The sequence below is a fragment of the Arachis stenosperma genome, chromosome 5 (assembly GCF_014773155.1).
Source record: "Arachis stenosperma cultivar V10309 chromosome 5, arast.V10309.gnm1.PFL2, whole genome shotgun sequence".
In the NCBI taxonomy this organism is placed as follows: Eukaryota; Viridiplantae; Streptophyta; class Magnoliopsida; order Fabales; family Fabaceae; genus Arachis; species Arachis stenosperma.
The window spans coordinates 2019328-2034371 of NC_080381.1; the positions used below are offsets into that span (position 1 = coordinate 2019328).

The window sequence follows — 15044 nt, forward strand, 5'->3', positions numbered from 1 at the left end:
TGGGATGAGTGGGTTTATGACATGGTATTAGAGTTCTAGATCCGAAAGGTCAAAGCTTCGATTCTTGGTAAACTCCAAAATCAACTTAAGTTTTTAGGATGAGTGATTTTATGACATGAGATGTTTATTATCCTGTTATCCGGATGATTATTCTGGATAGTATGGGTGATGTTTATTTTATTTAAACCAAAAATTTAACCCATTGTACACATTGTACGTTTAGGCCATTGACTCCCTAGCACTACCCTTATTGTTATTGTTATAAAAAAATCAGTTTTATTCTAATTTGTTAAAAAATTTAAAAATAATTAATTTATTAATACGTCCGATAATAATACGGCACGTAAACATCTTTACAAAAAGACGTTTTAGACGTATTTAGAGAAGCATCCCCTTTAAAAATAACAATTTTATAATTTTCTTTTGAACCACAATAAATAAATGAAATCTGAGTTCCACAAAGGGGTATGTGGTCCTTGAAGCTTTGCATTGTCACGTTGCTCTGTTTCCTTACATAAACAGTTCACAGTTGCATATAAATATTCACTCAAAGCCATTCAAACATTCGCTCAATTGAACTCAAACCATAACAAAAGCGAAGGAAGCCCAAAAAGAAAACCCCTTTTGGTTCTTTCCCAGTTTCCCTTTTCTTTCTCCTTTCTTCTTCAATTATTCTTCTTGTTCTTGAAGTTGAACCAATGGCTGCAAATGTGAACTTTGACATGCCACATAACAGAATAAGCACCACGCTCATCACGTACCCTCATTGGTATTCACCAAAGAATGGAATTTACCGTAGCAAACACCTCTCTTTGGAGCTTCCCAAAGACCCTTTTACGGACCTTGTTTCCTTCGTCTTTTCCCACCGCCATAATGGGGTTTCAGCCCTTGTTGATTCCTCATCTGGGTCTTCAGTTTCTTACTCAAAGTTGCAACCTTTTGTCAAATCCATGGCCTATGCTCTTCACAAAATGGGTGTTTCACAAGGTGATGTGGTTCTGCTTTTGCTTCCAAATTCCATTTACTATCCCATTGTGTTCTTGGGTGTTCTGTGTTTAGGTGCTGTTGTTGCACCATTGAACCCTCTAAGTAGTGTCTCAGAGATACATAAACAAATCAAAGATTGTGGTGTGAGTTTTACTTTCACTGTGCCTGAAAATTTCAAGAAACTAGAACCATTAGGAATTCCCATTGTTGCTGTGCCAGAAAATGAGGAGGGTTTGAAGCTTGATTGTTTCTCATGTTTTAGTAACATGATTTCTGGTGAATTTGGTTTTTCGATGAGGCCACTGATTCGACAGGAGGACACTGCTGCTATATTGTATTCTTCAGGGACCACTGGGGTGAGCAAAGGAGTTGTTCTAACACATAAGAACCTTATTTCTATGGTTGAGCTTTTTGTGAGGTTTGAAGCTTCTCAATATGAATACTCTTGCTTGAACAATGTGTTTCTAGCTGTTCTTCCAATGTTCCATGTGTATGGTCTTTCGCTTTTCGCTTTGGGGTTACTGTCTTTGGGTTCCACAGTCATTGTAATGAGGAAATTTGACATTGATGAGGTTATCAATGCAATTGACAAGTTTAAGGTTACACACTTCCCGGTAGTTCCGCCTATGTTGACAGCATTGACAAGGAGAGGAAAGGGTGTTAATGGAAGTAATTTGCAGAGTTTGATGCAAGTCTCCAGCGGTGCAGCACCTTTGAATGAAAGTGTTATTGAAGACTTTGTGGAAACATTTCCTCATGTTGATTTTATACAGGTATTATTTATAGTGACACTTTTAAAAGAATGTGAATTGTGAATTATCTGCTATCGTCTATCTAATTGCTTCAGTTACTGCATTTCATTTTTGTCTTTTGTGATCATATTTGTGAGCTGAATATAGCAAACACTGAGTACTATTATTGTGCCATTACTTTTCCACATTACTAATATAGCAAATACTGGACCACCCTTTTTATTTATGGTAGTTTTGCTTTTCCAAAATTTTAGGAATGTATTGTAAGATTGTTTCATCTTAGGGTTATGGAATGACCGAGTCGACTGCGGTAGGAACACGTGGCTTCAATACTGAAAAGTTGCACAACTATTTGTCAATAGGATTGTTAGCTCCAAACATGGAGGCAAGAGTTGTAGACTGGAGTAGCGGTGAATTCTTGCCTCCGGGAAGCAGTGGTGAGCTTTGGTTGAGAGGACCTGCAATCATGAAAGGTATAAATCTGTGTTTCCCAAATATATGTAGAATGTAAAGTATTAACCTTTTAAATAGGCATTAACCTTGTTTATTACTGTGCTATATATAAACTTTTAGTTTGCTTCAATAGGAAAATGCCATCTAAGTTTCATGGACATATTACTCACAATATGGCAATAGCATGTACTTTATGTGTAGTATTCTTCCAGTGAGTTATAAATATGATATCTTTTTCCCCGTGGATTTCCCAGGGTACTTGAATAATGAGGAAGCGACGATGTCAACAATCGATAAAGATGGTTGGCTGCATACTGGTGATGTTGTTTATTTTGATCAGGATGGGTATTTGTATATTTCAGACCGCTTGAAAGATATCATCAAATACAAGGGCTTTCAGGTATAATCAAATTCTCGGTTCAATAAAATATTTAGCAATATTTCCTTCAGCAGAAAATATCAGTAATTTATTTATGCACATGGTAAACTGCAGAAGCTTCTCGTCTTCAAATGTATGGTAGAATGGCGTAAAATGTAGTCAAAACTCAAATAGGACCACCAACAAATAAATGGGGGATTTTGGATGGAAATTTCAAAAGAAAATCCACCATCAAACTATACAATCTGCAACCTTTGTCATAAATCATTGGATGCTTTCTTTATATAAAAGATTAGAATATAGGAGGTAGTTGCATATTTCTAAAACTTTTGTCTATAACAGTCTTCATTCACAAAGGATGGATATGAGTTATGAAATTCTTTCTATGCTGCCACTATTTTTTAATCAAATTAATTGTTGTACTATAGATATTCATACATGGTATGTGATATGTAACAGATTGCCCCTGCTGATTTAGAAGCTGTGTTAATCTCACATCCGGAAGTTGTTGATGTCGCAGTTACAGCGTAAGCATGAACACTTGTGTATACTGATTTTACAAATTGCAAGTATTCTCTCCAATTGTTCCTGAGCAGTATGTTTCGAATGATTGAAATTTTTACACTTGTTTCGATGTATATACATATAAGAAGGTGGTACTTTTCAAAGTTCATTTTTGGCGATCAAGCCTAACGCAAAGTGTTGCGTCGATTTCCATTTCAGTGCCATGGACGAAGCAGCCGGGGAGATCCCAGTAGCATTTGTGGTCAGGAAGGTTGGAAGCATGATTTCTGCAAAGCAAATAATAGATTATGTTGCTGAGCAGGTTCTTCCTTCATAGCACATACATAATTTCTATTATATTTGAATTCACATTTACAAATACTTGAATCATTACCCAAATTTTAACTATTTTGTTGCAGGTTGCTCCATACAAGAAGGTTAGGAAAGTGATCTTCATTAAAAGGATACCAAGATCTCCAACTGGGAAGATCCTTCGGAGGCAGCTTAGGAATTTCTCCACTTCTAAACTCTAAAAGAACCCAAAACAAAAAAAGAATTCTTTTAGCAGTGGCTTATCCTCAAATTTTATTCATGTTGATGGAAACCATTCTGTTTTGGTTCTTTTCCAATTTTTTTGAGAAATTCTTAGGTGCTTTTGAGCTTTACACATATTATGCATACCACTATTAAAAAAAAATGACATAATCACCTAAGAATTTGTCAATTCTTGAAGGATAATCCAAGAATTTGTGTACATATCTGAATAAGGATCCTTTGAAATAAGTGGTCAATAGATTCAATTCAAATACTGGAAATTAACATTTTTTAGATGTGAGAATAAAGCTGCATCACATATCATTTGCAGCTAGTTACCATGCATTCATATAATTGGATGTTTGCCAACTAGTGGCTTTCAATAGATATGATGTTTGTGGCTTCACTCTTATTTGTAATAACCATTCAAGTTAGATAGCTGAGTTTGAACTTTGATGATTACTTTCTTTGGCAAGGGACTTATTTTTCCTTCAAGATAAATGATCATACTCTTCTTGAATAAATGATCAAATTAGTCTTTGAAAGATCATTCGTTTCTTAAATTGGTTTTTGAAAGATTTTTTAAATCAAATTCGTTTTTTAAAGATTTTAAATTAGTCATATTAGTCCTTCCATGTCAAAATTTACAAATGTGGCATGTTAAGTGATACTACAATATACATTTAGTTTTAATTGACTATTAACATAATAAGTTTATAAAATTAGATGAAATCAAAACCTAATTAGGAGGAAAATTTGAGTTATTGGAATCCTTTTATTTACGGTTGATTTGATTTAATTTCATAAACTAATTATGTTAATAATCAATTAAGACTATTAGATGTGTATTGTGATGTTACTTAACGTACCACATTAATAAATTCTAACACTATTAGCAATGGAAGTGTCAGAATGATTAGCATGACTAATTTAAAATTTTTAAAGGATAAATTTGATTAAAAAAAATTTCGAAGACAAATTTAGATAATAAATTATCCTTTAGAGGTTAATTTGACTATTTACTCTATTCTTCTTCTTCTCCCAGAATTCGTGTTGCAACCCCACACATCTAAATAAAAAAACGATATTTCAAAAATTGGAACTCCTCAAAATGATCCAATATAACGATCTCATCAAAATATTGCAATGGGTTCTATCCATCTATATTGAAGGTGTCAAGGAGTTAACCTGAATGGTTGACTATTAATCTTGGACAATTATTTAGAAACAAAATAAAAAAATTAATTGCAATGTTATACTTACAATCCTTTTGCAAATTTTATAACTTACTAAAATATATTTTTTTATTTAAATTCTTTACAAAAACAACAACATACTCAAATTGAATTGAATTGAATTTTTCTCAATTGTTTTCTTTTTCATTGTAAAAGTGTTTGGATTAGACTAAAAAACATATAGAAATATTTAACATAATAAAAGAATAATATTATACATTTAAATTTTTTTATAAATTAAGTTTAATTAAGTTAAATAATAAAATTTAAAAAAATACTAGTCATAACTAATTTTTATTATATTAAATTAACTTAATTATACTTAGTTAATAAAAAGATTTAGATGTATAGCATTATTCATAATAAAATATCACATTTAACAATATTACTTGCGAAAATACATATGAATATAGTATTGAAGGATATCTAATAAATTAGTGGTGTAATTAATTTCTTATTTCCTATGCTAGAGTTCCCTTTCCCCAATACCATGGCTTTTATAGTTCTAACCCCTTTTACATAACGAACAAGTGAGTTTATTGAATCAAGGATTTTTAAAACAAAAAAGTTGATAAAAGAATAAAATAAAAAATTAATTATTTTTAAATTAAAATAATAATATATATTTTATAAAAATTATAAAATTAATAATTTATTTTTACTTTATCACTTTATTCATTATTTTCACTTGAAAGCATCTAAATTCGAGTTTATTAAGCTATAATTGAGACTAGGACTGAAAGTAAGTCAAGCTAGCTCATGAACCAGCTCGAGCTCGACTCGTTAATAGTTCGATAAGCTGAACTCGTGAACTGGTGAGTTGAGTTTTAGTTTGGAATTAAACTCATAAATTAAATGAGTTGAACTTGAGTTTGGATGAGTTCAACTCATTAACTCATGAGCTGGTTCGATTATATATATAATATTAAAAATATAGATTAAATACATATAGAATATTCGTATTAATAATTTAATATATATACATATAAAATAGTAATATATAATTTTACATATATATTAATGTTTTTAATTATTTAAAATTTTATAGTCATTTTTTTATATAATTTTAATGTAAGACATAAATAAAAAATTTATAATTTATAGATAGATAATATATAAAATTTAGTTTTTTTAAATATTTTTTAATATATATAAATTATAATTTATTGATATAAAATTATAAATTATATTTTTATTATTTAAGTCAGTTCATAAACTTTCGTTAAAGCAAATTTAAACTTATAATATAGGCTCGGTTATTAATGAATCGAGTCGAGAGTCGAGAATCTAAATTTTTACAGTCGAGTTTGAACTTGATCTTAGTCGACTCAATTCGACTCCGTTTCAATCCTAAGACTAGGCAACAAAGTTCAAACAGCTCTCTCTCTCTCTAACACAACTATGTAAGAATTAAGATCAACATCATCTGAGTATGTCCCACGGATTATTGTCTTATACATGACATGATTGCATCATCTGAATGGCCAGTAGTAACTCGTTTTTCATAGCCGAAACTTCATTCAACACCCGTCTCCTTCCTTCAATGGCTGCCATCTATCACCGTGACCAATCATTTTACATTTACTCCTTTTACATGTTCTCACTGAGAGATTCTCTCTTTCTCTTTCAATGGCCTTCGTTTCTTCCAAACCTCACAAAAGCCCTCTCCTTTCGCTCACATAAGCCACACCCATCAACTCTTTCTCACTCAATTCCAAATGAGCACCCCAGAAAACACCCAAAGGCAGCAACTTTTGCCAAAACAAGCTGAACCCTCAACTGGGTCCTCCACTTCTTCCCCTTTGATCCGAACTTTGGGTCTTCATGTTCTTAGGCTGCTCAATTGGGTTGTTCCACTGGCTCTCTTCCTCGGTGTTGATTTATGTTTCAAGAAAGTGTTCCAAGCAGCTTCCTTTGAGTTCCCTAGTGCCTTGTTTGTCATGTTCTGCATATTCACAGTTTTGATGGTGCTTGATTATGTTAATCCCTTTGCAGCTTTGGCCTTCTTGAATTTCTTTGATCCTGGGGTTATGTTTATTAATAGATGGTTACCTTTGTTCTATGTTCCTTACTTGGTGGTGCTACCTATTTCTGTTAGAGAAATTCCAGCTTCTTCTGCCATCAAAATTTGCTGTATTATAGGTAGCGTTTGCATGTTTCCTTAGTTTAATTATTTATTTATTTTTATAATTTTTTTAATAGATGTTAATTTAGATTAAGGTTCATGCTGAATCACTTGTTAGTATAATCTAGTGTTTACTTATACTTGCAATTCATAATTTAACATTATATACACACAGGATTTATAAAATTCAATGATGGATTTGTCAACAAATTATAAATGTATAAAGATTTAAAGGTCTAAGATGATTCAGCACATACTTTATTCTCTATTACGTCACTCCTTGGGTTCAGTGCAAACTGCTATGCTGTTTTGAATTTAGTACTTTAGTGCATTTTAGCTGGTTATTAAAATCAGAAAATCTGCTCCAATTGAAATCTTTCATTTGTATTGTTCGGTTAACTGGTTAAACTCTTGTTATGGTTAGAATAAAGTTATATTGGGGGAGAAAGTGTGGGGTTTTAATTGGATTAAGGATGGTTGTAGGATGAAATAAGAATTGAAAAGAACACAGTTTGGACCAAAGCGAAAATTCCTGGTTTCATGTAGATTTGTTTGTGTAATTGATGTTTTTGTTTACTATGTAATGGTGAGAGTTGTTAATGCTGTGCAGTTGGAGGATGGCTGGCTACACTTTCTGTTTCTGGTTTTACAGCTATAGCTGTAAGAAAGGCTGTGAAGACCGAAATGATCGATCCTGAGCCTATGGAAAAGCCCCCTCCATTCTCCTCCATTGAATTGTGGTCATGGATTGCGGTTTTCCTTATATCGTTCATCATGGCATTGCTTTTCCCAACAGCACTTGGGACAGCTGCCAGAACATGCTTTTTGTTCTATCTTGCATCCACAGTAGTAGGCTACATTGTTGGCTCCGGGTAAATGATTCCTCTTCGTTACTGCATATATATGTTGACTTTGTCTGATGAAATTATATGGCAAAGAAATTGAGATGTTCCTATAGAAAATGCTATTAGCACTCTACAGTCTACAACATAAACCACTATTTTTTTTTCCCTTTGTTGCAACTTTGTTTCCAGATTGCCATCAAAGGTGAAAATGATCTTCCATCCAGTAATATTCTCCTTAATATTTCCCAATCTAGTGGCTTGTGCTTTTGGTTTGCTGTCCAAGCAGGGGTATGATGCTGCTCTAGGTATAGTTGAAATTTTGACAATACAGATATGTTTGGTTGAAGGTTTAGGGTCCATGGATGAGCTCCCTTTTTAACTTCACATAAATTCATCTGCGAAAACTTCCAGGCCATTTTTACGCCTCAACCAAACATACCTTAAATGGCTTTCTTTTTGTTTAGCTGAGTTGAAACTACATAATGAACTAGTTATGTTGTGAATTTGTTATTCTTCTTTCAATATTGCAGGATTTTACCTTACAGAGTCATCATCTGATCCTGGAGCTGGTGACATTCTTTTGGAATTTTTAGGACCTGTTATTCTTTCCTTTGCTTTCTCTATGTTCAAACAAAGAACGGTGACCATCTCGGTTTTCACTTAATAAATCCTATAATGCAACAAAACATTTCAGCATGTTCTTTTTAATATGCAAAAATGAGGAAGCCATCAATTAACAGTTTTTCTAATGTATTTTATTCAGCTTATGAAAAGGCACGCAGCTGAGATTTTCACCTCTGTCATTGTCTCTACACTATTCTCATTGTACTCAACTGCCATTGTTGGACGTCTAGTTGCATTAGACCCATCACTAACTGTGTCCATTCTACCCAGATGTATAACGGTCGCATTGGCACTCAACATCGTGTCACTTTTCGAAGGTAGATTTTCTGTCTACACAGTTGCTTGGCCTTAATTTGTTCAATTCAAGCAAAAGATAAACAATTTCCAGCTTTGAAAATTTGTCATGGTATCTGCAGGTGCCAATTTAGCTCTCACAGCAGCTGTGGTTGTTGCAACTGGTTTGATTGGAGCAAATTTCGTGCAATCAGCGCTTAATATACTCCGCCTTCATGATCCAATTGCTCGAGGAATAGCAGCTGCATCTAGGTAAATTCCACAATACATAGATCATTCGGTTGAAATAAGAAACTGCATCTATGCAACTTCATTGACCTGAATAAGTTAATGATCAATGACACACTGTTAATGATTCAAGAAATACACCATTCAAATGACTAACTGCATTCTTCTTCAATGATATACCTTAATATGGTGCACAAATACCTCAGTTATGCTGCCTTAGATTTTTTTATATAAGATTGTTCATTCTAACTATATATTCAATATCATGTATGAATATGCATTTTCTATTTAATAGATATTTCCGTATTTGTATTTTTACGTATCGTAGTGTATCGGATACAATACTATGCATTCGAGCGAATACAATTTAGAGGCTTATGTTGCTCGCAATGAAAACAATGTGTACAGTTCCCATGGGCTGGCGACAGCGGCGTTATCAGCAGAGGAACCGGAGGCGCTCCCGTTTAGTGCCATTGCTTATGCTTTGACTGGCATTTTTGGATCTTTATTTTGCACAATTCCAGCAGCAAGACAAAGTTTGCTTGCAATTGCTGGCTCTGGGTGGAATAGTTAGCACTTAGATCATGGATCATACTTGGAACTTCTTGTGCATATTCCTTACAATGTCATATCTTTTATTGGGAACAAATGTGCTGAGCGATATTATGCGTTGATCATTAAATTGTCTTGTGTATTTAGTCATGTTTGGAAAAATAAAAGTTAGTTAACATATATATGTATATATATCCTTGCGACTCAATTTATGGAACAAAATCAATAAAATAATATTTGTCTCTAAATTTTTAATTTATAGATAGCAGTAATCTTTAATTGAATAACTTTTTTTAACATGAATATAAATCAACTAATGTTCACGTTATAAATTCTTGTATACACTACTCAAACCGTCAATAACTTAAAGAATCCAACTGTGGTACTTTATTATGCTTAAAATAAATGGGATGTACTCCAACAAAGAATCAATCAGCCACAGCATGTTAATAATATTGCACAACATTGTGTCTAGTAAAAAAAATGCCGCTTTGAATAGGCACATTCAACTCTTAACAGTTCCAGCAAAACAAGATGAGAAAGAAATTGCTTCGTAATATTGCTAATTCTACAAAGATTCTTAACATGTGAAAGTGGACAAATGATCAGAGTTAAAAAAGCAACATGTGAATGTGACCACAAATTCCACTTTCTGCAGTAACTGGCAGCAACTTACTATGCTTTCTAACCACAAAAACTCAGTTTCTTCATAACTTTGGCATAAGCTACAGGTACAGTGGCTGGTTTTCTCAATCTGCGTTTTGATTTCTTTGACTGCATTGAATATAACAAATTCATCAATTTCAAGGAAAATGTACTATCCTGATTCCTGAGATGCAATAATGCACTTGATATGCATAATATAGTATATGGCCACTCACACATCAATTATACCAGATAAGCAGTCAAATTGTATCTAGATGCAGTAATTCAATCCAATTATGTACATATACCAAAAGATGAGGGTGATAAATAAAAGAGAACAAAAGAGAAATTTTTCAAAGGCCTTATGTGTACCTATTTCAACGTATCAAAGTCACCAAAAATAACTTAGATCATATATGTATATATACACGCAATGGCCCCAAAGTGGAGTGTCTATGCTTTTACATCACCTAATCAAAATGAAGAAGAATTGACAGACATTGCAATGGAAGAATTGAAGAGAAACAAATTCTTGAAAATCAGGTTCATAAAAAGTACAGAATCTGATCATATCTCACTCTCCCTGAGAATATGAGAGTATAACTCCAGACTGCTTAAGTGCACTGTAGGGAAACTAAGATCAGAACTTAGGATTCTTATTGTTATTGAAGCATGGGCCAATTCATTTGTGTGGATTGACAGACCAAAATGTAGCTATGAGGTTTAGAATCTCAGGTTATGTTTATAAGGATGTAAATGAGAGTTTGGCATTTTGGAGTTATTTAAGAAGAGGGAGTGGAACATTGGAATCCAATCAAAGCATCAAATCTGTGTCCCAGTTTGGTAATCAAAGAAAGAGTGACATGAATCCTACAAACAAAATACTGGGTTATCATGTTTTGTTCTACTTAATTCCTTGCCTCCTCATACCATTTCATTGCACGTCATTCCCTTGTATATGATGGGGAAAAGACTGCACACAGCACTTGCTTCTAGCACTCAATGGTAACAGCGAGTCTCAATCGGGGAGATTACAGCTCCTATGAGATATTAGGTACATTGCTTACCATCATCCATGACAAGTACATGCCCACATCCGGGGCTCTGAATGCTTCGATAAAATCACAAGTTTAGCCATGGATAGATGCAACAATATCACATTGACCTATATCCAATACATCATAGGTGGGACAAACACCACTGATGTCAATATTCACTATTTTTATATTTTGAAAACTTCTTCCCCCCCAAACTTTTATGATACATTGACATTATCAAACTACAGTTAATCTCATTGCTCAATCAAATTTCATAACTCTGATTCCTAAGGAAACACAAGCTTTTCTATTTTGTGATAAAACCTAATGACAAAATTCAATTTACAGGCTCTACTATTTTGTCCAAATATAGTGTTTGAAACATGTGAATTATTTTTGGTCATCTAATTAACACCTAATGACATGTTACATGTCAATTTTGGGAATGAGTTTTATATTGTGATTTATTTTTCACTAACAGAACAATAGAACTATTGAAGACCCTAACAAAACAACCACAGTCCACATAAGGATCAATAGTTAAGGCATTATTCTAGCTACCCAACTAAATGTTAAAAAATAAAATAAAATAAAATATGCCAACCTTCAAATGAGCATTGTGGCGTTTCCCCTCATGCCAGCGTCTGATGGTTCCATCTTTCAATGTTCGAAACCTCAACTTGTAAGACCTGCACAGCATTGCCAAAAATGTCTCACTCGCTCCAAACACCCCACAAACGAAAAGTCCAAACTTTGAAATTCTAAATTGTAAAGAATATGACATAAAACATTTAAAATAAAAAAAGCACGCACGAATAAGACTTCATCTTAGTTTTCTTAATCTTAGAAGTGACTGGGGTCATTGGCTTTCTCTTCAGCTTCCTTTCCCTTGATGATACATGCCGCACTTGAACCAACTACAATAATAATATTATTAATTGTGAGTAAAATAAAAAGAAGCTAATTTCACTGTTGATCATATAAAATGAAGAACTTACGGAGGGAGAAAGTGGAGAAAGACGAGATGGGAGACGAGAAAATGAGAAATGAGGTGAAGACGAGAAATTGAAGAGAGAACGAGAAGTGAAAGTGAGATTGCTGGAAGCAGGGAGGTGGAGGGATTGCAACGGCGGCGCGTGGTGGATGAGACACCGGAAAATTGGTGTAAGTGGCGGAGAAGACTGGGGCGAATTAACGGCGAAAGTGCGTAGCTTGGTCAACCATCGCTGCATCGTTGTTTGTTGGTGGTGTCAGAGAAACGTGATTCTGGCGATGGCGACTTCTACTTCTTCTCTGAGCTGAAACCAAAACCTGCAATGGCGAAACGCTTTTGTTTGTGCCTTTCATTTTGGGGAATTTTTTTTTTCCAGCTGATGAAAGAATGGGCCTTGTGGGCCTTGTGGGCCTTATGGGCCTTGGAGGCTTGGTTTAAGTGACATCTTATGTGCCTCCCAAATAACCACATCGGGGTTCAAATCTCATTGGTGGAAAAAAAAAAAGAACCCATGTAGTGTAGTTTAATATGTGTGTGTTGTATTGTAAAAGATAAAAAAAATATAAAAAACCTTGTAGTCTAAATTGCCAGCAATATATAAATCAAATATTGAGACTCAATTTGCAGAATAATATATATCTAAATAAGTCTTAAAAAATTTTACATCGAATATTTTTTTTTTAAATTTTATTAGGTTAAAGTCTTTGAACTTTATAAAAGATATATAAGTCTTTCTGTCACACTTTTAAAGATTTATTTTTTTTTAAAGATAGCAGGTTATATTTTATTAATTATTAAAAAATAAAATATAAAGATGTCCAAAAGTAAAACAACATAATAAAATGTGGGGATTTTCTAAAACAATACACTGAGTATTCATCCAACAATGCTCGAAAAACAAAGAAAAATCTTAAAAAAGAAAGAATGATAAGTCAAATTGAATGAAACTAAGAGTTTGCCTCATGAAAATGACGATCTAAACTGGGAGTTCTTTGGATTTCACGGAACAACTTGACAGAACTTGCTAGAATGGCAGACAGCATTGAAGTAGAACCTTCAAAAATTAACTGGTTGCGAGCTTTCCAACAGTTCCAGCAAATGATGGCAAGCAATTGAGGATTACTGTCAGCATTTTTAAACGGGTTAAGCATATCTGTTGATGCAGTCCACCATGTCCAAAAGTTGTTAGGGCTCTGAGGGGAAAGACAATCACAAAAATAACTCTGAGACCATACTTCTTTAATTCTAGAGCAATCGATCAAATAATGAGTGATTGTTTCTGTGCTTCATGACACTCATGTCTATGATTCCAGAGTATTGAAAAAGCTCACTTATTGGCTCACGAACTCCAACAGGGGCATATTGGTGATACAGATGGGATGCGGTGATAAATCTGAGCAAGCACCGAAAGCCGGTCATAGAGAGCTTTCTAGATAAAAAGCTTAATTTTGTGAGGCAAGTTCAACTTTCATAGATCAATCCACGGCTTTTTCTGCTGCATATTATTAGGGCAAAGCTCCAGAGGCGGATGATAAAATAAATAGCCAATTCTGTAACCTGAAGTTGTATCATATTGCTTATATTTGTCTAAATCCCATTGCAATTTGTCCCTACTCTGCTGAATTTTAACTGACAAAATCCTGTCTGTAACGTCTTGAGAAAATAATTCTTGAATGAGATTCTGATTCCAATTTCTGTTTCCAGTAATTAGATTTTTAACTCTTGGAAACAACTCAGAAGTAGCCTGTCTATTTGGTATGTCAGAAATCATTAAAGGATATGGAGGAGGCAGCCAAGGATTCTCAAAGGTTCGGATATTCTCTCCAGGACCTATAGCGCGCGTAGTTAAGACCTTTTTCATTCGACCTTCTAGTATGCTCCTCCATCCCCAAGAAGGTAAGACTCCAATTTCTGCCGTTATAGCATTACCATTGCTAAAGTATTTACCTATTAGGATTTTGGATAATAAGAAAGTAGGTTGTGTTACGAGTCGCCAAAACTGTTTGCCTAAAAGCGCCAGATTTTGGATTTTGAGATCTTTAAATCCAAGGCCTCCTTCTCTTCGTGGGCGAGTCATAGTGTCCTAGCTAATCCAAGCCATCCGCCTTTCATAACCTTTTGTCCCCACCAGAACTGAGAAAGTAGAGAGTGAATTTCCAAAATTAAACCATTAGGCAACTTGAAGCAAGACAATGTATAAATAGGAATAGCTTCTTCCACTGCCTTAAGCAATACCTGTCTACCACCTGACGATAGAAGATTGCGCTTCCACCCTTGGATTCTTTTCCGAACATTCTCTTTGATCATACTAAAAGAATCCTTTTTTGATTTAGAGACTGTAGAAGGCAAACCAAGGTATCTATCTTAAACCCCAATATGATTAATATTCATAGAGTTAGCCAGTAGTGTACGAGTAGTGGAGGGAGTGTTGTATTCTGATTACCGAATTTGAGCCATTTGAATCTAGACTTATCTTTCCAATAAGATTCCTCATTTTGCAATGCTTTCTCAAGTTTGTCCTCTATTTTTGAAATGATGTCGTCTCCATGAATTCCTGCTAAACGAAGTTCCTCTAATTCAGACTGTAGTAAATAAATCTCCACCTTCAAATTAGATCTGTGTTCTTACTACCATCTGACAATCTTATGCCGACAACGCTTCATTTTTTGAGCTAGGATATACATGTCTGAACCATCAATCTGTTCATGCCAAACTTTTCTAACAATCATCCTTATTTCATCATTGAAACACCAACTTTTTTAGAATTTGAATCGCCGTTTAGATCTCTCAGTTCTCGTATTAGAGTCTAAGAGAAGAGCGGAGTAATCTGCCCCTGATTCTGACAGTCTAAGAACC

General features: G+C 34.1%; 3 protein-coding genes across 3 annotated transcripts; 2 read left to right on the plus strand and 1 right to left on the minus strand.

Annotated features, from left to right (window-relative positions):
- Positions 1-557: 557 nt before the first annotated feature.
- On the plus strand, positions 558-4070 carry LOC130982644 (4-coumarate--CoA ligase-like 6). Its single transcript, XM_057906688.1, has 6 exons — positions 558-1760; positions 2023-2212; positions 2447-2592; positions 3031-3098; positions 3295-3397; positions 3495-4070. Exons 1-6 carry the CDS (start codon positions 699-701, stop codon positions 3606-3608), a joined length of 1683 nt encoding a protein of 560 aa, XP_057762671.1. The 5' UTR covers positions 558-698; the 3' UTR covers positions 3609-4070.
- A 2239-nt stretch (positions 4071-6309) lies between these two features.
- On the plus strand, positions 6310-9771 carry LOC130979550 (plastidal glycolate/glycerate translocator 1, chloroplastic). Its single transcript, XM_057903011.1, has 7 exons — positions 6310-6986; positions 7580-7841; positions 8004-8119; positions 8345-8454; positions 8578-8755; positions 8855-8984; positions 9369-9771. The coding sequence occupies exons 1-7, from the start codon at positions 6563-6565 to the stop codon at positions 9532-9534; spliced, it is 1386 nt and encodes a 461-aa protein (XP_057758994.1). The 5' UTR covers positions 6310-6562; the 3' UTR covers positions 9535-9771.
- Positions 9772-9879: 108 nt separating this feature from the next.
- Positions 9880-12522, minus strand: LOC130982372 (uncharacterized). The gene is made up of 4 exons (XM_057906353.1): positions 12193-12522; positions 12008-12111; positions 11799-11883; positions 9880-10286 (listed from the first exon to the last, which is right to left on the minus strand). Exons 1-4 carry the CDS (start codon positions 12424-12426, stop codon positions 10197-10199), a joined length of 513 nt encoding a protein of 170 aa, XP_057762336.1. The 5' UTR covers positions 12427-12522; the 3' UTR covers positions 9880-10196.
- Positions 12523-15044: the final 2522 nt, after the last annotated feature.